Source organism: Jaculus jaculus, chromosome 11, assembly GCF_020740685.1.
Source record: "Jaculus jaculus isolate mJacJac1 chromosome 11, mJacJac1.mat.Y.cur, whole genome shotgun sequence".
Taxonomy (NCBI): domain Eukaryota; kingdom Metazoa; phylum Chordata; class Mammalia; order Rodentia; family Dipodidae; genus Jaculus; species Jaculus jaculus.
The window spans coordinates 60722742-60746694 of NC_059112.1; the positions used below are offsets into that span (position 1 = coordinate 60722742).

Sequence of the window (23953 nt, forward strand, 5' to 3'; positions counted from 1 at the left end):
ATACCTGTTTTGGATAACAGATATCCACTCTCCTCCACAGCCACCTCTGAAGTCCCCTCAGCCCAGGTGTGCCTGCATCTTTGGGGTGTGTTCCCTGGCTGCCTGCTGAGATATGCCATAAGATAGATGTGCCTGCTGGAGCTCCTGGCCACAGGCTCACTTCCTTCCACATGAGGACACATTATTTAATGCTTCTCCTGTTTTCCTGGGGGCACTTATTGGCCTAGCTCACCTCTGCACCATTGCTGAGCCAGATCCTTTCCTGCAGGTGCACATGGTGAGTTTTCTGAATGAATGAGCACACTTGGCCCTAGGGCAAGCACTGGCAAGTGCTTGCTGGGAAGGATAAAAGAGTAAGTATTTTCATGTAGGTGGTCAGGTGGTTTCTGTGGCAGCCCTTACCTTTGGTCTTTGTAGCAGAAGCTGTAGATTGGCCTTGAACTCACAGCAACCCTCCTACTTGGACCCAGTTTTTGTGGTGACAGAAATGGAACCCAGGGCTTCCATCCTCCTTGGCAAACACTCTACAAACCGAGATTCATCCTTAAAAGGACTTTTGAACAAGGTTTTGCTCCCATCTGCTAGGGCAAGGAGCTCATTTGGCCTGTCAAGCATGCGGAAAGGGCCCAGGTATTACCTAGCAAAGGAACAGGCAAGATCACAACACACAGCTTGTACCTTGCCTGGCAGTCACAGTAGATTTTTATGGAGCCAGGAGCTGAGATATGCATGTAAAATACACACCGACTTAATGTGCACACAGGAACACAACTCATGCACGAATTTTTCCTTTCTACAAGTGACAGAACTTATTCTCAGAGAGATAAATCATGTGGTTGAAGTTCCACAGCACACACTTACAGCAACCATCCCCACCTCATAGATCTGAGTTCTTACTACCACATCAGTGGCTGGGAAGTCCCCGAGGAAGGAGGACTGGTCACCTCTAGCTCTTCCTCTGGTTCATTTGAGTGACCAAGGCCAGGCTCTTTCTATCTCAAGTCAAAATTTACTCATCTGCAAATTGAGTGGGCATTACTCATACCCAGACATGTTTTGGGGCCAGGTTAAGCCCCAGATTTGTGGCTGGTATTTTCATGGTCATCACTGCTGATGCATCTGCACTTATGACACCTGCCACCTGTCCTGGACCTATTTTATGGAGTCTTTCTTTCTTTCTTTTGGTTTTTTGAGGTAGGGTCTCACTCTACCCCAAGCTGACCTGGAATTCATTATATAGTGTCAAACTGAGTGGGGGGGGGGGAAGGGAGGGAATTATCATGGGATTTTTTTTTATAATCATGGAAAATGCTAATAAAAATTAAAAAAAAAAACCATTCCCCCCCCCCCAAAAAAAAAACTGGCCTCAAACTCACAGCAATCCTCCTACTTCGACCTCCCATGCTGGGATTAGAAGCGTAGCCACCACACCTGGTGAGCCTTTCGTTTGCAGTCTCACAGGAGGTGATCAATAGCTGTGAGGATAGAACACTTCTGTTTAATAAGACATAAACATGAGCAAATACACAACAACAAACACTGTAGGGACATCCCAGTCACCCACAGCTAAAACCCACACAGTGGTGGCCCACGGCAGGATCATGGAGCCTCTCCTCAGAGGAGATCACGAGCATATCTCAGGGGAGTGGATGGAAGGTGCTTCAGAACATTTTTTTTCTCAAGACAGCAGTGAGAAGCTGGCCAGGGCAGGCACTCAGGCAAAGGAGCAGGGAAGGTCAAAGGGAGGGTGTATCACAGGATACTGAGAGGGTGACCCTCACATGGGGACCTAAGGAGCTACAGCCATGCCCCGGGCTCTCAGTGGCCATGACTGTGGTTGGAGGTACTTAGCATCTGTCCTCCCTTGTACAGGGTACCTCACACTTGCAGGTCACGAAGCTACTACCCAGGCTTTCACAGACTCCCTTGTAGCTAGAGTGCTGGTCAGAGAAATGCACTCACAAGGTTTGGAAGGCCTCCAGTGAGATGAGGTGGGTACTTTCCTGCCCACCTTGGGACATTTTTGACTGCAATTACGCCATAGGGGCATGCTCAGTTCTACAGTGCAGAGAGGAGACACAGCAGACACTGCACCCTAGGCCTGGAAGGATGACTACAGCAGTGGTAGCTTCGTCCTGAGTCTGCCCCAGCCACATGCTTTTGATCTTGGTGAGCACAGAGGGCTTCTGGTCCCCAACCTGTTAGCAAGCAGAGGCTTCCAACTGGGAGGATGCTGCAGACTTATGAGGGCATCTGAGGGTACCCATTCACCTCAAAGCCCCATTCAGCTAAGAATTTACAGAGACCCATCATGCCTGTGAAATCCCCTTCATATTTAAATGTCCAACATGGGCCCTGTCCATGCCTCCGTCCCAGAGACACAAACACCACAGTGAAAACAAGCAGTGCCAAAGTGGGCGGTTCTCACTGCTCACAAGATGGTTCCATCACTCAAGTCTCAGTTCTGTTGGGTTCTGAAGGCTGAGGACAGAGACAGCTATGAAGCTCAGAGTCCTGTTGGCCATTCATGTGCATGTCTGCTGATAGTTGCAGCACCCAGCAGGGATAGGACAACTCACCTCAAGTTACATAAAGTCCTTCCCACTTTGCATGCCAGGGTTGACCACTGCAGCATGTTGGTCTTTACTGTGGATAAATGCAAACTCCATTTCCTGGGGCTGGGGACTCAGAGGCTTACCTTTCATTTCCTTCCCTGTGTGATCACCTTGATTGCTCTAATGTTGTGTTGGAAAGTAACACCCATTCTGAGCATTCTTTTGGTCAAACCTACCTCCTGGCCAAGCAGACTTCCTCCAGGAAGACTACTTTGATTACCACCCAAGAATGTCTTTGCTCCCCTAAGTGCCTGGAAGGTAGCCCTGGGCTCTAATCAATATCTCACAGTACGAGGAGATAGAAGAGGCTCTTTATGGGAGTAAAATAAAAGAAAGTTATAAAAACAAGCCTGTCTATGTGTTAGAAATAAGCTTTGCTGGACATGATGGCACATGCCTTTAATCCCAGCACGCAGGAGGCAGAGGTAGGAGGACTGCCGTGAGTTCAAGGCCACTCTGAGAATACATAGTGAATGCTAGGTTAGCCTGGGCTAGAGGGAGACCCTATACTGAAGAGACAGAAAAAAGAATGAAAGAAAGAGAGAGGGAGAGAGAGAGAGAGAGAGAGAAAGAAGCTTTGCAAAAACCAGGTTTAGGACTTCCGGTTAACATGGCGGCATAGATACCATGCCAAAGCAGCCTAGGGAAGAAAAAGCCAAAAAATAACCTCAGCAAAATACACACTTTTACTAAAAAGTGAGGTATATAGGAAATTGAAATGGCAGTGGAGAAGTAGGAGAGATCCAGAGCATCCAGAGCCCGCACAGGCCGGAAGAAGCAGCTCCGGAAGAAGCAGCTCCGGCAGGTCCGCTGATCGTGGCAGCGGCAGCAGCGCACCAAAAAGCTGCCAGGCTCAGCTTGAGCCGCAGGAAAAGCCAGGTGGGGGGATTTTCCACTCACACTGGAGCTCTCTGCAAACTCAAGAAACGTGAAGGGAGAGTGGCAGTGAACAACAGAAGAGCAGATCACAAGGTAGAAGAACACGTGGACCAGTGAGAGAACTAGAGCAGCATTGGCAGCCTCCCCTCCCCCACTGCCAGTGCCCAGCTGCAGCAAACAGAGCAGCAGTCCAGGGACCTAGCCACACCTACTTGAACCAACAGCAGGACCCAAGCAGGAGCAGAGGTAACTGGGATTACACCAGGGAAGGGTTTCACCTGGTCACAGGCTGACTTGGAACCCTCAACAGATCAGAAATCTTAACCTCCTTGTTGTCAGGATTAAGGGTGTGGGTGGGGCACCACACACCCTAAGGGACAGGTAGAGGATCTGGTTGTCATAATTCGTACTCATGGATAAATACTCTGAGAGTCTTGAGAGTCTTAAGTTCCTACGATGAAGTTATATAACATCAGATTATCTGATAAATCTAATAATACCCAGATAACTAGAAAATCCAACCATAAATAATCCAGGATGCAAAAACATATACATGATAACACAAGAAACACCAAAAATAAAGACAATGTAAATCCACCAAAAAGTATTAATACAGCAGAAATGACCTCCAGTGAGAATGAGTTAGATGAAATGCCTGAGAAAGAGTTCAAAAGAATGATTATAAATATGTTCAAAGAAGTCAAAGAGGAAATCAAAGAGGAAATCAAAGGAATCAAAGAAAACATAGGACACCAATTTAATGAAATAAAGAGGTCAATACTAGACATAAATAAGGAAATAGAAATAATAAAGAAAAATTAGTCAGAATTACTAGCATTGAAGAACACAGTTAATGAAATAAAAAAAAACTCTGTAGAAAATCTCACCAGTAGAATGGATGAAGAGAGAAATATCTAAGCTCAAAGACCAGGTGGCAGATCTAACACAGTCTAACAAAGAGAAAGACAAACTTATACAAAAGTATGAGTGGGAATTTCAAGATATTCGGGACACTATGAAAAGATCAAACATAAGAATTCAGTAGTAGAAGGAGAAGAATTTCACTCCAAAGGCATAGTAGGTGTCTTCAACAAAATCATAGAAGAAAACTTCCCCCAAGTTGGAAAAGAGTTGCCAATGCAGATACAGGAAGCCTTTAGAACACCAGCCAGACAAAACCTGGAAAGAACCTCTTCTCATCATATTATAATCAAACCACCAAACACACAAACTAAAGATAAAATATTGAAAGCAGTCAGAGAGAAAAATCAAGTTACCTACAACAGCAAGCCTATCAGGATTATATCAGATTATTCAACACAAACTTTAAAAGCCAGAAAAGCGTGGAGTGATATATTCCAAGTCCTGAAAGATAACAACTGTCAACCAAGGTTACTTTATCCTGCAAACCACCTTTCTACAAAGCATGGACACTATCTTAGGGTGAAAGGTTGGAAAGCGGTGTTTCAAACAAATGGACGTAGAAAACAAGCAGGGGTTGCTATCTTAATACCTGACAAGGTAGACTTCAGTCCAACATTAGTGAAGAAAGATAAGGAAGGTCACTGTATATTGATTAAAGGCACCCTCCAATAGGAGGACATTACAATTCTAAACATATATACACCTAACATGGGGCCCCCAAATTCATCAAACAAACACTATTAGAACTAAGGTCACAGATAACACCAAACACAGTGGTAGTGGGTGACTTCAACACCCCACTCTCATTAATTGCCAGGTCATCCCAGAAAAAAATAAACAGAGAGGCATCTGAACTAAATAAGGTCATAGAAGGAATGGATCTAACAGATATCTACAGGACATTTCATCCAAATGCTACAGAATATACATTCTTTTCAGCAGCACATGGAACATTCTCTAAAATAGACCATATATTAGGACACAAAGCAAATCTTAACAAATTCAGGAAAATTGAAATAATTCCCTGCATTCTATCTGACCACAATGCAATCAAACTACAAATCAATAGCAAGAAAGGCTATAGAGCATAGACAAAATCATGGAAATTAAACAACATACTACTAAATGATGAATGGGTCAATGAAGAAATCAAAAAGGAAATCAAAAAATTTATAGGGTCAAACTATATTGAGAACACAACATATCAAAATCTCTGGGAAACAATGAAGGCAGTCCTAAGAGGTAAATTTATAGCCTTAAGTGCCTATATTAAGAAATTAGAAAAGTTGCAGGTAAATGACCTAATGCTTCACCTTAAAGCCTTGGAAAAGAACAAGGCAAATCAAAAATCAGTAGATGGGAAGAAATAATAAAGATTAGGGCAGAAATTAATGAAATAGAAACAAAAAAAAATCCAAGAGAGAAGAGACACAAATTAATAAAACTAGAGATGGAAAAGGTAACATCACAACAGATGCCAGAGAAATTCAAAAAATCATAGGGACATACTATAAAAGCATATACTCCACAAAGTATGAAAATCTGAAGGAAATGGATGATTTCCTTGATTTATGTGACCTACCTAAATTAAATCAAGATGAGATTAATCACTTAAATAGACCTATAACAAGCATGGAAATCCAAACAGTTATTAAAAATCTCCCAACTAAAAGAAGCCCAGGCCCAGATGGATTCACTGCTGAATTTTACCAGTCAGGGAAGAACTAACACAATTGCTTCTTAAGCTTTTCCATAAAATAGAAAAAGAAGGAATCCTACCAAATTCCTTCTATGAAGCCAGCATCACTCTGATACCAAAACCAGGCAAAGATAGAACAAAAAAAAAGAAAATTACAGACCAATATCCCTTATGAGCATAGATGCAAAAATTCTCAAAAAATTAGCAAACAGAATACAAGGATATATCAGAAAGATCATTCACTCTGACCAAGTAGGCTTTATCCCAGAGATGCAGGGATGGTTCAACATACACAGATCAATAAATGTAATACATTATATAAATGGACTGAAGGACGAAAATCATATGATCATCTCATTAGACACAGAGAAAGCATTTGATAAGATCCAACATCCCTTCATGATAAAAGTTCTACAGAGACTAGGAAGAGAAGGAACATATCTCAATATAATAAAGGCTATTTATGACAAGCCTACAGCCAACAGATTACTAAATGGGGAAAAACTGGAATCTTTCTCACTAAAATCAGGAACAAGACAAGGGTGTCCATTGTCCCCACTTTCATTTAATATAGTGCTGGAAGTCTTAGCCATAGCAATAAGGCAAGAGACACACATAAAAGGGATACAAAATGGAAAGGAAGAGATCAAATTATTATTATTTGCAGATGACATGATTTTATATATAAAGGACCCTAAAGACTGTTAGAGCTGATAAACACCTACAGCCATGTAGCAGGACACAAAATAAATACACAGAAATCAGTAGCATTGCCATATGCTAAAAACAAACATACAGAGGATGAAATCAGAGAATCACCCCCTTTCACAATTGCATCAAAGAAAATAAAGTACCTTGGAATAAGCCTAACCAAGGAAGTAAAGGATCTCTACATTGAAAACTATAAAACACTCAAAGGAGAAGTTGCAGAAGACACTAGGAAATGGAAAAACATTCCTTGCTCCTGGATGGGAAGAATCAATATTGTGAAAATGGCAATGTTACCAAAAGCAATCTACACATTTAATGCATCCACATCAAAATTCCAAAGGCATTCTTCACAGAAACAGAAAAAACAATCCAAAAATTCATTTGGAATCACAAAAAACCACGATTATCTAAAATAATACTGAGCAACAAAAGTAAGTCGGGAGGTATCACCATATCTGATTTTAACCTGTTCTACAAAGCCTTAGCAACAAAAACAGCATGGTACTGGCATAAAAGCAAATATGTAGTGTTGCATGTTCTCCCTCATACGTGGATGCTAGCTACAGATGACTGGGCTTCTGTGTGAGAAGGAAAAAACTCAGTAGAAGAGGCCAGTAAGTTAAAAAGGAGATATAAAGGGAAGAGAAAGGAAGGGAGGAGGGTACTTAATAGGTTGGCATTGTATATATGTAAGTAGAAGAATAGATTAACAGGGGTGAAAAGGTCCAAAGTGAAGTCAGGGGAAGAGATTGAGTAAAGGAAAGGTGGAGGAAGTGCTAATCAAAATCTAAGAGGATACAAATAAATCATGTGGAATCCTCCGGTTTTGGACAATAGAACACTCAGGAGCCATAGATCATTGTTAGAAAATTTTCAGTGCCAGGGATGGGATACCTCCAGTGAGTTGTTGGCCACGGAGGTCCCTGATGCCCCCAAAACATTACAGGCCATTGCCGAGGCCATTGGTTTCCCACCAGGAATACATGGTAAGACCCTATTGCTGAAGACTCCACATATTTGGGCTGCAAGGCCACTGAGAAATCCTGCTGGAACTGTGCTGATAACCTCCTCCATGTAGACCATCTGACAGAAAGTTGGAAGAAGCCATTCTACATGCAGTTCAATGGAAGAAAGAGATACCACCAGTGAAGATACTCAACAGTGGACACTGCAAGCCTTATAATTGGCCATCCAGGCCAAATGAGCCAATGGGTGCAATACTGGCATATCTGTCATGGTGGAAACCAACTGCCCTCCAATTGGACTGGAGGCCTGTTCCATGGGGGAAAACACATCCCTGATACTGAAAACTTAAAACAGGGGTAGTTATGAGCCCTAGGGGTGTAACATCTGCTGATGTCTGGAAAAATGTATATAGTATGCTTATCAAACTACCCAGTAAGCACTTCTCTTAATATTTATACCCTTATATTAACGCTATTCTCACTTTGGGTAGAGAATCTTCTCTTTTCAGATGGCAGTGACTTTGGGATGACTCAGAAGGTATCATAGTGCTGGAAAGAGGTGGCTGGAGTACTGAGTAACATCTCGATCACACTTTCCAAGGCTCAGGGTCTAATTCAGAAGAGGTGGCGGAAAAGAATGTAAAAGCCAAAGGAAGGATAGGATTCCATACAACGTGCTCCCTCCAGACATAAAATGGCCTGGATATCCATGACTTTATAGTGCCTGACACTACCTATACAAGATCATCATAAGAGGAGAAAAAGACCATGACATTAAAATAAAAGAGAGACTGATTGAGATGGGGAGGGAATGTGATGGAGAATGGAATTTCAAAGGGGAAAGTGAGGGGGAGAGGGTATTACCATGGAATACTTTTTATAATCATAGAAAATGTTAATAAAAATTGAGAAATAAAAAACCAGGTTTATTTCTGTCTGGGGTTCAAGGACTCAGGCTGATGGGTCCTAAGCCAGAGGTCCCACAGAGCCAGATCCCAGGATCCTCATGAGTTTACTAAGTCTTGGAAGGAATACATGTGGGGTGTCATCCAGGAAGCCTGTGTAGGCTGTGGGAAGGTACCTTGAAATGCCCCAAATCATAGGGACGCAGCAAGGGAGGAGCAGAGGGAAGCACAGAGCAGCCCAAAGGTGGTGTTCTGCCAGAGCAGCAAGGGCCTGCACCTGAGAAGAGAGGGAAAGGGGTGCGAAGCAGGGAGGCAGAGAGCTTTGGTCTGTGTGAATCTGCACATCTTGCACATACAAGCATTCCTGGCCATTATGGGCATCCTATGTGATTCTGTCAGATCAATGGTGTGTCAGTGGGGTCAAAGAGAACCTGGAAATGCTGCTGCGTGTTTTCTCTGTCCGTGTTACATGACAAGAACCATTGGAGGCCTAAACCCCAGTAGCCAGGAGCCAGATCTCGGGGATCCTAAGAAAGCCCACAGTGCCCCAGTCACCGAAGGACTCAGGCCAGTTCCCAGTGCCCATTCCTGAACCTCAGGGCCTTGGGGCCACGTGTCACTCAGCTGCTACCCGAGATGCCTATGTAGAGAGCAGATTTGTGAAGCCCAGAGCTGCCGTTGCTCTGCCACACCACCCAGCTCCGTGGGCATCACAGAACGCTGGGAATCCGTCACGTCCCCCTCCCAAAGCCAAACCAAACCCCAATGCCATTCTTACTAATTTCTCCAAATCCCTCATTCAGTTTAGAGCTGCAACTAAGCCTTTTTTTTTGTTCTTTTTCTTTCCTGTGTCACAGAAGAGAAGCAAGGAAAATAACTAAGATTTCAGCTCCATTAATTTTTCAGGGCACCATAAATTAAACAGCAATTGCAATGCAGTCAGTTTCTGCGGGAAAATAACTTGTCGTGATTGTGCTTTGGTCTAATTACATAGAAGGCTAAGTAGTGCTATTAATACCCAGAAATGCACCAGGCTCTGAGGGAAGGGGCTGGGAGCAGCCAGCCAGCCACAGGGCAGACAGTAGCCCGAAGGCCAGGCCCTGGAGACGGCCGGGTTCACCACCACAGATCTCCACCTGAAGCTCTGACCTGGCTGACATCGGCAGAAATCTGTCATCCATCCATTTAATCAGCCACCATCCATTAATTTATTCACCCACCTACTTCTCACCCCCTAGCGCCCCACCCATGCATCTATCTGTCACCCCACCCATCCATGCATCCATCCACCTCACATATATTTTCAGCCGAGTTCCTGAGGTTTAATGGTGAAAGAAATCAAATACAGGCCTTGTGGGGGATGCACAGGATGGTCAGAGAGTAGCACAGACACACAGTTGCGCATCAATGCTAAGGAAGACACACGGGACCCCAGCAGGATGTGAGCTCACACTAGCTGGGCTTTGCGTGGGTAAGATTGCTAACTAGAAAGCAACTATTGCCATTCAGCCCCACACTGGCCCTCTCTCTCCTCCCTCTCTTATAGCTGGCATCGCCCCTCCCAGGCACTGGGGGCTGACTAGAGTACTGGCTTCCCTGGCTCTGACCTCTGGCTGGGCATACCCTAGAGAAGTAGGAGAGGAGACTGGAGGGCAAGAGTGAGCGGGAGTAGATAGTTAGGGTGACTGGGTCCCTGAAAGTAAAAAAGGTCTGTACTTATCTCTTACCTAGACCTGTTTATCTACAAGCAACCTAGGCCCCTCTTGGGAGGGAGGTCTTTGATTAAACATTATAGTTGGTCAAGTACAGCCCCTAGAACTTGGCTAGCCTCTTTCTGAGACAGCTCCTAGCCCTCACCAATCAACTGTCTCTGTGGTTCACCTGAGCTGGAGTATAAGGCTATAAATACTTTTGGGAGGGAGGGCACCATCTTGGAGCTGCCTGACCACTTGGGAAGTTCCAGCTGAGGGTGAGTTTTCCCTCAGCTAGGTCTGGGCTCGACTCAGGCCCAACCAGACTGAGCCAAGGGGAAACCCCCTAGTCTTTACTCTCACATGGGTTCTTTATCTCCTCCAGCTCCCCACATGGCAGGAGCTCTTCAAACTTGTTTTTTTCTTTTCTCTCTTCTTCCCACAGTTTTTCCAGGCCCTCCATGTGGGATCTCTAGCCATGTGGGTGCCTTTCCTTGGCTCTGTGCTTCCCTCAGTAAATATAATAACTTAATAATTATTCTTCTTGGTCTTTTAAAATTCAATTTTTGATTAAAATTAGAAACACACATAGGGTTTGGGGTTCAAGGACTCTCCTGGATCTTGAGCACCCCATTACAGGAGGAGCAGCACTGAGGATCTTCCTCTGCTCTCCTCCCTGACTGTCAGCCACAGTGCAGCAGGGGCTGCATTACTGTTGTCAGGCTGGCCCTCTTCCTGAGACCTTTCCCATGCCCATGATACAGCATGGTTCAAGTGTATGTCCCTACAAGATGGCCATATCTGGATGCTTAGACTGTGACTATTCCCTTATATGGCCAAAGAGGGCTTTCTAGAGGTGCTTGACAGGGTGTGCAGATACTCTTAGATTGTCTCATGTGCATGACGTGCAGTCACTGTGTGTTCATGAAAAAGATGGGCTGTGGGGTGGTTTCACACCCATGTACCCAGGCACACATGCAATGCAGATTGTGAAGATGGGTGTAGAGACATGGCCAGGCTTCACTGGAGTGATTGTAGCCACAAGCCAAAACACACAGCAGCACAGCAGCCACCAGAACCAGAAAGGCAAGGACACTGACTTGTTACTCTGCTTTCTAGGGATGTGAGAGAACATTTTAAGCCTCCAAGTCTGTGGTCATGAGCCACTGTGGCTGCAGAAGACCAACCATGATTCAGTCTTCCAGCTATAGTTCAGTCCCTGCACTCCTAGCATTAGGCAAGGGAGGACGGAGACAGAAGACAAGGAACCCAGAGTTATGTAGGATCTTACCAAGGACCCCATGCCCTTCATTGTCATTCACCCCTGCTAGGCGATGACACTCTCACTGCTGGCTACACATTGACTTCAAGAACAATATTGACTCCCCTTGCACCAGCCTGAAGTTCTGAGTCCCTCTAGTGGGAAAGGCTGCTTCCATCTTAACATAAAATCTGATTGGACAATGTGATCCCCGTTCTTTTACCTTGCTATCCTTGGTATAGGCGAGGACCTTGTCCGCCTCCTTGGGGTGGAAGAGGAGGGTCTCCACGAGGAAGGGGACAGGATGCTTCTGGAATGTGGCACCCTCATCCGTGCTCAGGAAGAGGCTCTGCTCTCGGTCACCAAGCGAAGAACTCACTAGGATGATCTGAAACACAAAGTGGGTGTGAGGTCCAAGCCAGCCATTGCTGGGGTTGGGATGCCCGCTCAACACACTGATGTTCCCTTGTCACTCAGCTCTGACCACAGCCATTCCACTCATTCATGGAAGGTCCCTGGCCAGCTGAAGCTCTATTCTTCACCCTTGAGGAGGATCTTCTGGGCAGGGGGAACTGAGGCAGGTGAATATAGTAGCCCTCAGTTCTGAACTAGGGCTTCAGGGACAACCAATGCCCTTGAGGGGGCAAAGCAGTACAGGGAGTGGCGGGAAGGGTGTGACAACCTGCCTGAAAAAATGGCACTGACCCAAGAGGGCAGTGGCCAGAAGTGCTGAAGGGAGAGGACAAGATCAAGTTCTAGAAAGTGAGGGGGACTGCAGCTGGTGGACTGTGTCCCCTGAAATAATGTGTCCCATGTTAATCCCCATGCCTGAGAATGACTACTGAGATCAGGCTATGCCTTGTCCTAAGTGACTCCATATTGTGGAAGACAGTGGTCTTTCTAACAGTGCCTTGGCCTGAAGAACTCCATTTAATAAGCAGTATTTGACTCCGTTTTGAGGATAGAGGATGACTGTATCTTGGCAGACATTTCTGGCACCATCCACAAGCCACTATCTGATTAACTTATTTTTAGAAGTAGAAAGTGTGTCACACTATACATTGATCAGAGTAGACCTGGAACATTTGAGTACATGGGTGTATTCAAATCATATAAGGAAAATCAAACATAATAGATGGAGGCAAGGGTGCAACTCCCCCATCTGGGCCCTTAAAGAGGAGGGTACCCCATTGACTTGTCACTAGACCTGGTGTGTGCATCAAGGGACCAAGAGGCAGAGAACTCCTGAGTGTCTCAGGGATTTCAGCTGGGCTTAGTCCAAGCTGCTGACATGGTTTACTTAAATCACTATCTCATGCACACCTGTTTGTGCATCTGAAGCTGTCACCCATTCATGCATCTGGACCCAGTCCAGCCCTTGGCCTCTACATCCTCCATGATCTGCTCAGCTCAACTCTGACCCTGCCCTGATTCTGCAGTAGGTCTTTTATTACCACAGAAGACAATCTTTGCCTCCTTGTCCATTTCTCTTCTGCCTGTCTGGCCTCTCTGAAACTCCTTGAATGCTCTGTGCCCTCTTTAACCAATTGTGGTCATTCTGTAACACCCCCCCCCCAACACACACACACATATAAATGTTTGCTCTGTGATGTGTAACATGTTATCTGCAAGTTAATAGTAGTAGTCAAGACTGGAATAAAAGAGCCTGTGTTTGCCTCAGCCAGCTATCAAGGGACTCAAGACTACTTACTTGGCAAATTGCTACTAACAAAACCAATGTACCTTGTGATTTTATTGCTATTCAAAACATTCTGACATTGTAGAAAATGCAAACACATCTGTCTATGTTTCTAACAGGACACTCAGGACAGTGACCGTACTTAGAAACAGATTCCTTGATCTTGAGGTGGAGGACCTCCAGATGAGGACATTCTGGACTCAAGGTAGCCTTAAGTCTAATGATAATGTGCTTACTAGAAATGGGGGGGGCGGGGATGCAGAGAAATGGTGAATCTGAGAAGAATGAATGAGGGATTCACCTATATGTCACTTGTCCCCGTGGGCATGGTCATGCAGCACTGGAAGATGACTGTCCCCTGAGCTTCTAAAAAGAGTAGACCCTGCCACACCCTGGCATGGATGTCCAGCCTCCACCTTGAGAGAAGCTCATGCTATCCCAGCCCCCATGCAAAACTTGGTTAAGTGGCCACAGGACACATGCTTTGCTCTGGGGGAGCTCTGCCAGGGTATGAGGAGAAGACCACCTGGTTTATACTTCCACAGCATCCATTTGGCTCCACTGGAGATGGATCTCCAAGAGGCTCACAGGAGAGGGTCATTTGGGAGGCTCCGGCAGCTTGGTCATGTGGGGATGGCCACATCTCTCCTTGACATGTGCATACCATACATCACAGTGGAGCATCTGAGGTAACAGGAGGCCCACAGGCTGAAAGAGTGCCCTGGGGAACTATGACTGTGACACCAGCGAGCAAGACTCTGAATAGGGTAGTGGATAGCTCACCACTGCACCCCACCTTATCAAAGACCCCCTGAGTGGAAATCACAACAGCTTCTGGCTTTGTGGTGCCAGGGATCCATCAGGGCACCCTCATCCCTTCCAGGTTCCTCCTTGCCTCTCAGCTGCATGTGGTCTCCAGTCAGTGTGGTCCTCACTTATTTGTAGCCACTCTCCCATCCAGCCCTCTGGCTCCTTCTCAGTTCTCATTTGGACATTTCAAAGCCTCCGATCCTCAAGCAGGCCTCCCTCACCCAGGCCAGGCTGGGTGACCTGCTGCAGGGGACCCAGCCACTCCATCCTCTTTGTAACTACCATCCTGTTAGGACAAGGCCACGTGTAGAGTTTAACCCCTTCTGGTCTCCTGTCCCCATCCTTGCAGGGCCCAGTGCCTGATGCAGGCTGGGAATCCACGTGTTTACTGAACGAGAAAATGAATAAACAAACAAACAAATAAAAAATAAAGGAAGGAGGGAGAGAAGGAAGGAGTGATTAAATAAACACTGTGTACTTGGAGATACACATCCAGCCTCAATATCCCTGTCCAATTCTATATGTGCCTTACTAAATAAGTTACCTTATTTGTCAAGTGGGGTAAACAATGTTCCTAGCCTCTTCTCATGGTACCAGACACCTATGAACATTTAATGAATGGCTATCTTGGGTGTGGTCGTCATAGAACTCTGAAAGGGAATTCTCCTGATACTATTACTATCTCTGCTTCATTGATGCACAAACTGAGACATGGAGGGGGGAAGAAGACTGCGAAGTCACAAGAGCCCTTCAGAAAAGGCTAAGATCAGGGCCTGAGCAGGTGACTGCAGTCAGCTCTTGGTATGTTCTGTAGGGCACCAAGGCAGGAGGGTCACTCGGGTGCATCTGGAGTTGGACAGACACTGGTGCAACTGGCTCAGCTGAGGTGCACATGGCCTTCGGAAGGGTGTGCACTGAGAAAGCTATGCATGGATGGGGGCGGGGTAGGGTGTTTATCTCTAGAAGACCATTAAGCATCTGCACCGGGGATCACTGTACTGCACAGAGTGAGCAGATGGTAATCTGATCTGCTTTCTTTCCAGGGAAATTTAATGAGCTTCTGGGAGCATTAATTAGCCTCCTCTAGCATGAAGTCCTCGGTCCCTGTTCCACAGAGGCCTGCAGAAGGTCCCCTGCAATGGGGACAGAGATATATCCTCTGAGATGTGCCTCCCAGTGCAGAGCCAGGGAAACATGGGGAAGGGCTGAAAAAGGAAGGCCAGGGCACAGAGTGTACGCGAGTCTGCCAAAATCAGGGTATGAAATCCCAGGGAGGGACACTTCCTCCACATGGTACAGTGACCAAGTTAAATGGAAGCACATGACACTCTGCCAGTGATGTGCGAGTGTACAATGATCACATAGTGAAGAATGATGCCTGGTTTTAAGCACTCTTTATTTGGGATGGTGTCTGACTCATAGACAGATGTGAAAATGGTACAGAGGGGGCATCTATACATGGTAGCAGTCTTTGCTCCTGTCCTGCTGTTATGGTGCACCTACCATAATCAGGGCACCAACGCAGGCCTATTAATGTGGTCTGAATGCCTCACTGTGTTCAGTTGTGATCAGCTTCACCATCTCTGTCTCAGGACCCCATCCTGGACACCATGTGACTAACCATTACATCTCTTTGGCTCCTCTTGTCAGGGACAGTTCTCGAGCACCCTTCACTTTGATGGTAATAGTACAGTGTGCTCACTTGTCAGGAATCCTGCAAGGGGGTACCTCTATGGGGATTTGTCCTTGGGATGTGACACTGGAGTCAGTACCCTGGCTGGCAGGTGGCACTTGCCTGGACCCTTCATTGTGACTTGCTCCTTTCTTCTGTCCCCACTGTCGTCTTTATGCTTTGCCTCCCTGATGGTGCAACAGCAACAATTTCCTGGAATTCTGCACCAGAAGTTTGCTTCTCCTCCCCAGCCATCACTTAATCATTCATTTATATCACTCGGGTTCATGAATATTTATTTCATACTTGGAGTCATAATTCACTGTTTTGCTCAAAGCATTTGGCTGGAGTGCTTGGGAACTTTCAGCTTGCTCCTCCCATGTCCCTATGACACATCCCATTGTCTTGGTCTAAACAGTCCACACTACACATGGGTCCCCTGGACAATGAAAAAATCAACACAAACCACCCAGCAATCCCTCCATCTCTGGCTCATCCAACACTTGGCTCTGCAGGGCCTGCACCTACGGGGTCCAAACAGGCCTCCTTAAAGAACTGTGCCCATGACTTGGGTTCATGATGTCCTCATGCAGACTCTGCTGCTGCTTGCTTCATACCTCCTGGCTGACCTGGGTAACTCCTTTCTTTCTTTTTCTTTTTTTCCAAGGTATGGTCTCACTCTAGCTCAGGCTAACCTGGAATTCACTATGTAGTCTTAGGGTAGCCTTAAATTCATAGCACTCCTCCTACCTCTGCCTCCTGAGTGCTGGGCTTAAAGGCACCTGGCTTGGTACAGGCCTGCGTGCAAGTGATTCGGAGCTGGATGGATAAGGGAAATAGGATATGGATAAGAGATTGGACAGCTCCACCTCCCAGCTGACTCCCTCTGGGGTCCTGTGTTTGCTTTTTCTCTTTGGGAGGAATACATCTTCACGAATATGCAAGTAGCCTAGAGGGCAACAGCCAGAGAGTCTCATTCACTTATTCCTCTTCACTGCTCCAAGTTTCACAGATCAGTGAAGTCTCAATCATTCGTTCATTCTTCCATGGCTGAACCTTATGCTCTTTGCAAGTCCTGAGCTCTGCTGGGGCTTTGCAAGAGCCGAAGAGAACAACTTCTTCCAGGGGCAGGACAGAGAGGAATAAGAAGGCAGCTTCCTGGAGGAAGGCCACCCAGTTGGGCCTTGAGCGAATGGACGGAGATTTGACTGCCGTCGTAAGGGAAGGTGCTTCAGGTTGGTGGCAAAGGGCACTCAAGGGCAGGCAGGGTTAGGAGCCTGCCCTGCCTCACCTCCTCATCCCAGGCTGCCGTGTCAGCCACACTGGACTCTTGTGTTTCTGCTCAGTGCTGAGTGTTCACACTCTGCAGGGTCGGGACTGTGCTCTTCCCTGTGGGCACACACAGCTCGGCTAAGATCATCCCCCACTCTGTTCCGCCACCAGCTCTCCTGCTGAAGGTTCAGAATCCCACCTTGAATTTCCACTATGACATGGGTCCAGATGTGATTAAACTAAAATAGCTGCCTCCAAAAATGTCCTTAGCACAAACGTACAGGCTACACCAACAAACCTGGAAGACTGTCCTTGCATATCCCACCCCACGAAAGCCTTGCCTGTAGAGAGCACAGCACCAGTCAGCCTGGGCCGAAGGGCAGTGCCTTCGCTTGCATCTGCTTGCTGAGCAGGTTCCTGTACACAGAGACTCCCTTCAGAGGCCACCTCCTCCAGGAGGCCCTCCACAACAGAGTCATAACTGCTTCCCGGTGCATCACCTAACATGTCACATGCCTCAGCATCCTTCCTGTTCTTTCCAGGGCTGCCTTGTTCTCAGCCTGGCAGTGCTGGGTCCCCTCTATGGCCATATCCATGTCAGGGCCACTCACGTACTAAGTAAGGGCTCTGTATGTGGGCCACCACATTCTCAGATAAACCAAGAGTTCTGCCGGGCGACCCCAAGGTGAAAGGAGGGGACACCTGGCCAAGGGCCCAGCAATCTCAGAGGGCTCTCTTCAGGCTCAAGGTTGGAAGAGTAAACCAGGAAAGATAGGAAGAGAAAGTGCTGACAAGAGGAAGATTATTGGAGAAAAAAACAAATCAATTAGCATAACTCTAGGCGGAGGTAGGCAGATTGCTCTTCCAAAATGGGAGGCAGAGTCTATTTCCAATGGTGTATTTTTACTGCTTACTATTCTGGGGGAGACATATGGTACCTCTACTAGGTTCTGGGGGCCCATAAGGCTGGGCTTTCTGAGATCAGCAGCAATGCACTCAAACATGCTAAGAAAGACATGACACATACATTTTGGCCAATGGCCAGTCTAGAAAAGGCTGAATATGCTGCAGAAGCCCGCATGGGTCAGGCGCAGGTACGGGGACAGGGAAGTCCCGTGTATCACAGACTCACAGCATATCTGCTAGGAAGCTGCAGTTATCCCCCATTTCTCAAATGGGAAGCCAAGGCCAGGGAAGCTCAGTGACATCTGGCTGCCACCCAGGCCTTTTCCTTCCTGTTCCCCTGTACTATCTGACAAATGCCAAAGCCAAGGGACCTGTCGAGAAGGCAGATTGCAAGAAATCTGGGGTCCTGATGCTATAGAGTTGGAAAATTCTAGAAAGGTCCCTCCCACCCTCAAAGACCAGGAATAGCTTCCGGAAGTCTACAAGTCGAGAGTAACTTCTGGGATGAATTTCTGAACTTATGAAGTGGTGGGGTGGTAGGAGAGGGAGGCTTCATGATTCTCTTTTCCTTTTGGCCAGTGGGTTCCTTTATGAACATTCATTGGTAGCCAACACACACTTCCTGACCACTACTACATCCAGCCCTCCCCATGGGACCCTGCCCTTGGGCTCCCAGATACAGGGAAAAGGCCTCAGTGGTGTGGGGCCCAGGCTGCTCTGTGGCGAAGCAAAGGTGGACTAGGGGTTCTAGGAAAGGCCAGGCCAACCACACAAAGGGGGGTCCCTGCAGAGGTAGGACCTGACCTGCTAGGTGAGACCTGAGCTCAACCCCTGTCTCCTTTTTCTGGGACCTACATGCCTGCCTCTGGCCCTCCAGCTTGAGCTATCTCACTTACCTGCCTGTTGTGTCCCATGGGACTCCTGCTTACAACTACTTATCTGGCACATTTCCATGATTACCTCTTGTAGGGCCACTTGTGGGTGCCCCTGTGTACAGATACTGACAAAGTCACTCCTCTGGCCCATACTCCCTTCCGCCATGAGGCTTCCAGCCTACTTCCTACAAAAGGTGGTGCCAATATCCCAGCCTGCCACAGTGGTGCTCATCAAATAGGAATCACAACACTTGGAGTTTAGAAAAAAATACAAAAGAAAACAAACAGCACCCAGAAAGGTTTCTTGCCTGCCCGGACATTCATAGATCTTTCTTTCCTCTCCAATGGGTGTACATGGGGAGAGGGGACTTGTCTGCCCTTTATCAACTTTAGATCCAAAAGATCCTCCAGCCAAGGCCCCAGGAGGGGTGTCTCCTGGAATCACCTGTCTATTGCCTTCCTCCCTTTGGTCTATTTTTAGCCAGCCAGTTGGGCCCAGCTGGGGACTCAGAAAACTTGGATTTGATACCAGGAGCGGCAGACAGTGGAAGCAAACACATAGTGGCATCCACCCCCAGAGCTGAAATTAGAACCTGCCAGAGTCCCCTGTGGTCCTGAGTCACAGGCAAGATGCTCCTGCCTAGTACTTCCTCTTGTCCCCCAAGCCATGCTGCTCAGGGCTGGAACCCTTGAGCAGGATCTCTGTAGTGGCAGGGGTGGTCCTGTTTGGGTCACTTTCAGGACACAGTCTACCTGAGATGTGGTCTTGGGTACCCTAGATACTAGGGCTGGTAGGGATGGAGGCTGGGGTTTAATTCCATGAGCCAAGGGTGACCTGCCTTGGACAGAGGTGGTAAGAAAGGGCAAGTTCTGAGGAGGCCTCAGAGTTGGGGTTCAAAGCTCAGGTGGAGTATATATACCAGGAGCTGCTGGTGTGGGCAGACTGGGATGGTGGTGTCCTTCACAGAGATGGGAATGTAGGTTGGGGCATCTGGTTTAGGAAGGGGAGCAGAGGTCAGTCTGAGGCCTGACCAGACTCTGATGGGCGGGAGGGCTGGGGATTAGCCTCAAGGCAAGGCTGGTAGGAATCTGGGCTGGGGCAGGCTTTTGGGTGCTCCACTCCTGCATATGTGGCTGTGGGCCTGACTGTGGCCCAAGGAGGTCATTTGCAATTGGTCTGGAGGCTGCATCTCCCAACCCTCTGACATACTAGACTAACTGTCCTTCACATGAGAGCCAACAAGTTCAAGAACAAAGTCCCCTATCCTCGGATAGATTCTCGGGACAGAGTGGGACCCTGCCAGAGGTGTGGAGGTAGCTGAGAGAGCAGGCAGCAATTTCTAAGGTTTAAGTCTATAGCCTTTATCCTAGCCTGTGACCATCTACCACTAGGAAAACCCTCTGGTCCCTGCATTAAACCCCTTCTTGGTGCCAAGTACGGTTTCTGAGAAAGGTGTGACAATGGGTAGATCTAGAACTATGCTGCTGTTGCAGTCCGGTTCGCATTGCTGTTAGAAATCACCCAACCAAGAGCAGCTTCTGGGAAAAAGAGATTTATTTTGGCTTACAGGCTTGAGGGGAAGCCCCACGATGGCAGGGGAAAACGATGGCATGAGCAGAGGGTGGACATCACCCCCTGGCCAACATAAGGTGGACTACAGCAACAGGAGGGTGTGCCAAACACTGGCATGGGGAAACTGGCTATAAAGCCCATAAGCCCACCCCCAACAATACACTCCCTCCAGGAGGAATTAATTCCCAAATATCCATCAGCTGGGAGCCTAGCATTCAGAACTCTTAAGTTTATGGGGGACACCTGAATCAAACCACCACATTCCGCCCTGGCCCCCATAAACTGATATCCATACATGATGTAAAATACAATGCATTCAGTCTGACTTTAAAAGTCCCCATAGTTTTTATCAATCTCAATGATGTTCATACATCCCCATAGTCCAAGATCTTTTAACTGAGCCATAGTACCAAAAAATAACCTCAAAAAACCCAGAATGGCACAGAATAAATACTCACACTGCAGTAGATGGCATTGGGCATAGCAAAGAAACATTCAACCAATATAATATTTAAAACAACCAGGGCAAACATTTGTAGCTTCAAGTCCAACAACTCTAGCCAGTGACAAATCTTCAAGTCCGATAATTCTAACCAGCAACAAGTCTCTGGCATTCCAATTCCACCCCTCCAGCTAGGCTACTCACAGTCCTGGAAAACTTCATCGGGGCCGGCAGCTCCTCAGCAGCCATCTCATGGTCCCGGCATCTCCACTGGGTCTCCACAGCAAGCCACAGTTCATCCTCATGGCCCCATGGGGTCTCTATGCAGGCAACCAGCAAACCTGCTTCACACTGCCCATGGCCATTTCCAAAACACAAGACCGTGTTGCAAACTCAATGACCCTCTTTCCAGCATTTTATACTCCACGATACCAGGTATGTGCCAATTTGTTAATCCAGGGGGGAATAAAGCAGACTTTGAAGAACAGGGAACTCCTTGAGCACCCAGACCCCCTTCAAAAGAGCTGACATTCTTCCTGTTGCCCCAGCGCAGGTCAGCTAGCCCAGTCTCAAAGGTTGTTATCTCTCAGTTGCAGCTGAACGGGCAGCAGTTCACCCAAAGATTTTCCTTTCTGTGCCATATCCCTCTGCACACACCAGTTCATTTCTACGCTAAGCAACCCTGCACAACTTCTCAGGACATGGGCACAAGAGCAAGCTTCTCACACAAACTGCTAGCCCAGTCTAGGCACAGCTCTTTCTCACCCTCATAAGCCAAACCTCACAGTCCATAGTTCTTCCTGCATTCAGGTCTTAGAGCTCATACCAGAATAGTCCATTAAGCTGTACTTACAGCACTGCAAGGCACCTCTTAGGCCAAGGTTTCAACTCCTTCCACTTTCCTCTTGAAAATCAGCTACAAAAGGCTGAAGCCACATAGTCAGGTGTCTAGCAGCAATCCCACTCCTCAGTACCACTTTACTGTTGCAGTCTGGTTCACATTGCTGTTAGAAATCACCCAACCAAGAGCAGCTTCTGGGAAAAAGAGATTTATTTTGGCTTACAGGCTTGAGGGGAAGCTTCACGATGGCAGGGGAAAACGATGGCATGAGCAGAGGGTGGACATCACCCCCTGGCCAACATAAGGTGGACTACAGCAACAGGAGGGTGTGCCAAACACTGGCATGGGGAAACTGGCTATAAAGCCCATAAGCCCGCCCCCAACAATACACCCCTTCCAGGAGGCATTAATTCCCAAATATCCATCAGCTGGGAGCCTAGCATTCAGAACTCTTAAGTTTATGGGGGACACCTGAATCAAACCACCACAGCTGCCAACAAAATGCAAGGAGATGATCTGCTCCTTCGCCCTTGCTGAACAACACAACACTCAATGGAAACCACTTCCTGTGTAAAGCCCTGCCTCTGGCTCCACCGGCCCATGTTTGCAATTCCTCCTTTCTGACCTACAGGATCCACTTCCTGGCCTGTGGGGCCACCAGCAGTATGGGCGCACTGTATGTCAGACACTCAGTTCCCCACATCAAAGCAAGGAAATAGAAATCTCTGTGGGGCAGGGTCCAGATGATATTGCTCACTACATGATTCTCCAATCACTCCAAATAGACTAAAACAGGAGATACCCATCTTCCTTACTACTAAATCTTAGGAATTCATGAGGAGGGTGGGTGATGCTATCCATCCATGTCAGAGCAGAGACACTTCCAGTGTTCAGCAGTGACTCTCACTGTTCTCCCCAGTGAGGGACTACTTTGGAGCTAACAAGGAGGAAAGGTGGAGAGAACCGGGCTGTGATCATAGGCAGCGCTCACTAGAATGTGGGATGGTGGGGATGGGACATCACACATACAGGATGGCTGCTCTTTAGCTATTGGCTCAGCACAAAGCCATGGGGTATCATGGCTGTGCGGAGTGTTGGGGATATCGTGGTGAATAGCATAGGGCACATAACCCCACCATGGGTTCACATCTGAGCCATGATAGGTGGGGAAATCAATGTGGTAGTAAGACAAGGTCAAATGGAGAAGCTGTGTATATAGGAAGGCCAGGCAGATGGCCCACGTGTGTGTGTGTGTTGTGTACGTTGTTATACAGCTACAAACACATATTATATGCATATGAATGTATAGCAAGAATGCATGCACAAGCCAGAAGGTTCTCAACACTGTCCATTTCTGCTCTAGGCTTGGGTTCCAGGTTTTTCTTCCTTTAGCAATATCCTTGAGCTGTTTGTCTGTGATGGGCTGCCTGGTCTGAGACATGTACCTATCCATGAGTATGGAATGAATAAACTTTTAAAAAATTATTTTATTTTATTTTTTGAGAGAGAGAAAGGGGGAGAGAGAAAGAGAGGAGAGAATGGGCATGCCAGGCTCTCTAGCCGCTGCAAAGGAGTTCCAAACATGCATAGACATCACCTTGTACATCTGGCTTTATGCAGGTGTCAGGGATCTGAACCTGGGTCCTTTGGCTTTGCAGGCAAGCACCTTAACCACTAAACCACCTCTCCATTCCATGAATAAACATATTTTAATAGTGGATATTTTTTAAATGATGTGCTAAATTTTTAATCAGATAAAAACTATAAATAATGATACTTTCTGAAAGAGTAAACCAAGGTCCAAGAATGTTTGTGAGCAAGAGCAACACTTAAAAAGTCAAGGTTACCTGGGCTTGCTGGTGACTGCCTTTAATCTCGGCACTCGGGAGGCAGAGGTAGGAGGATTGCCAGGAGTCTAAGGCCTCCCTGACTACATAGTGAATTCCAGGTCAGCCTCAGCTAGAGTGAGACCCTAACCTCGAAAAACAAAACAAAACTTAAGGTTAACTCCCAGACAATCTTTGGACACCAGTTATTAATACTTCATTGTCCTTCATGTCTTCCCTTTTTCCTCTCTCATTTCTTCTTTTTTCTTCCCTTCCATGAAATTGCTCCAGGAGAAAATTAGAGTCCAAGGACTTTTGTCCTCATGCACAGCTTAAGTGCCTTCCCTGTAACCTAATGTCTCCCAAGATTAGCTCTGTAGAAACCCA

The 23953-nt window shown here is 46.9% G+C and overlaps 1 protein-coding gene across 1 annotated transcript in view; it reads right to left on the reverse strand.

The window, feature by feature from the left end:
* The window catches only part of Sorcs2 (sortilin related VPS10 domain containing receptor 2), a 478299-nt gene that overhangs the window by 79540 nt on the left and 374806 nt on the right, over positions 1 to 23953 (reverse strand). The window contains exon 4 of the mRNA XM_004655993.2: positions 11874 to 12038. Within this exon, the coding sequence (XP_004656050.2) occupies positions 11874 to 12038 (165 nt within the window). The remainder of the gene's footprint in view (positions 1 to 11873; positions 12039 to 23953) is intronic.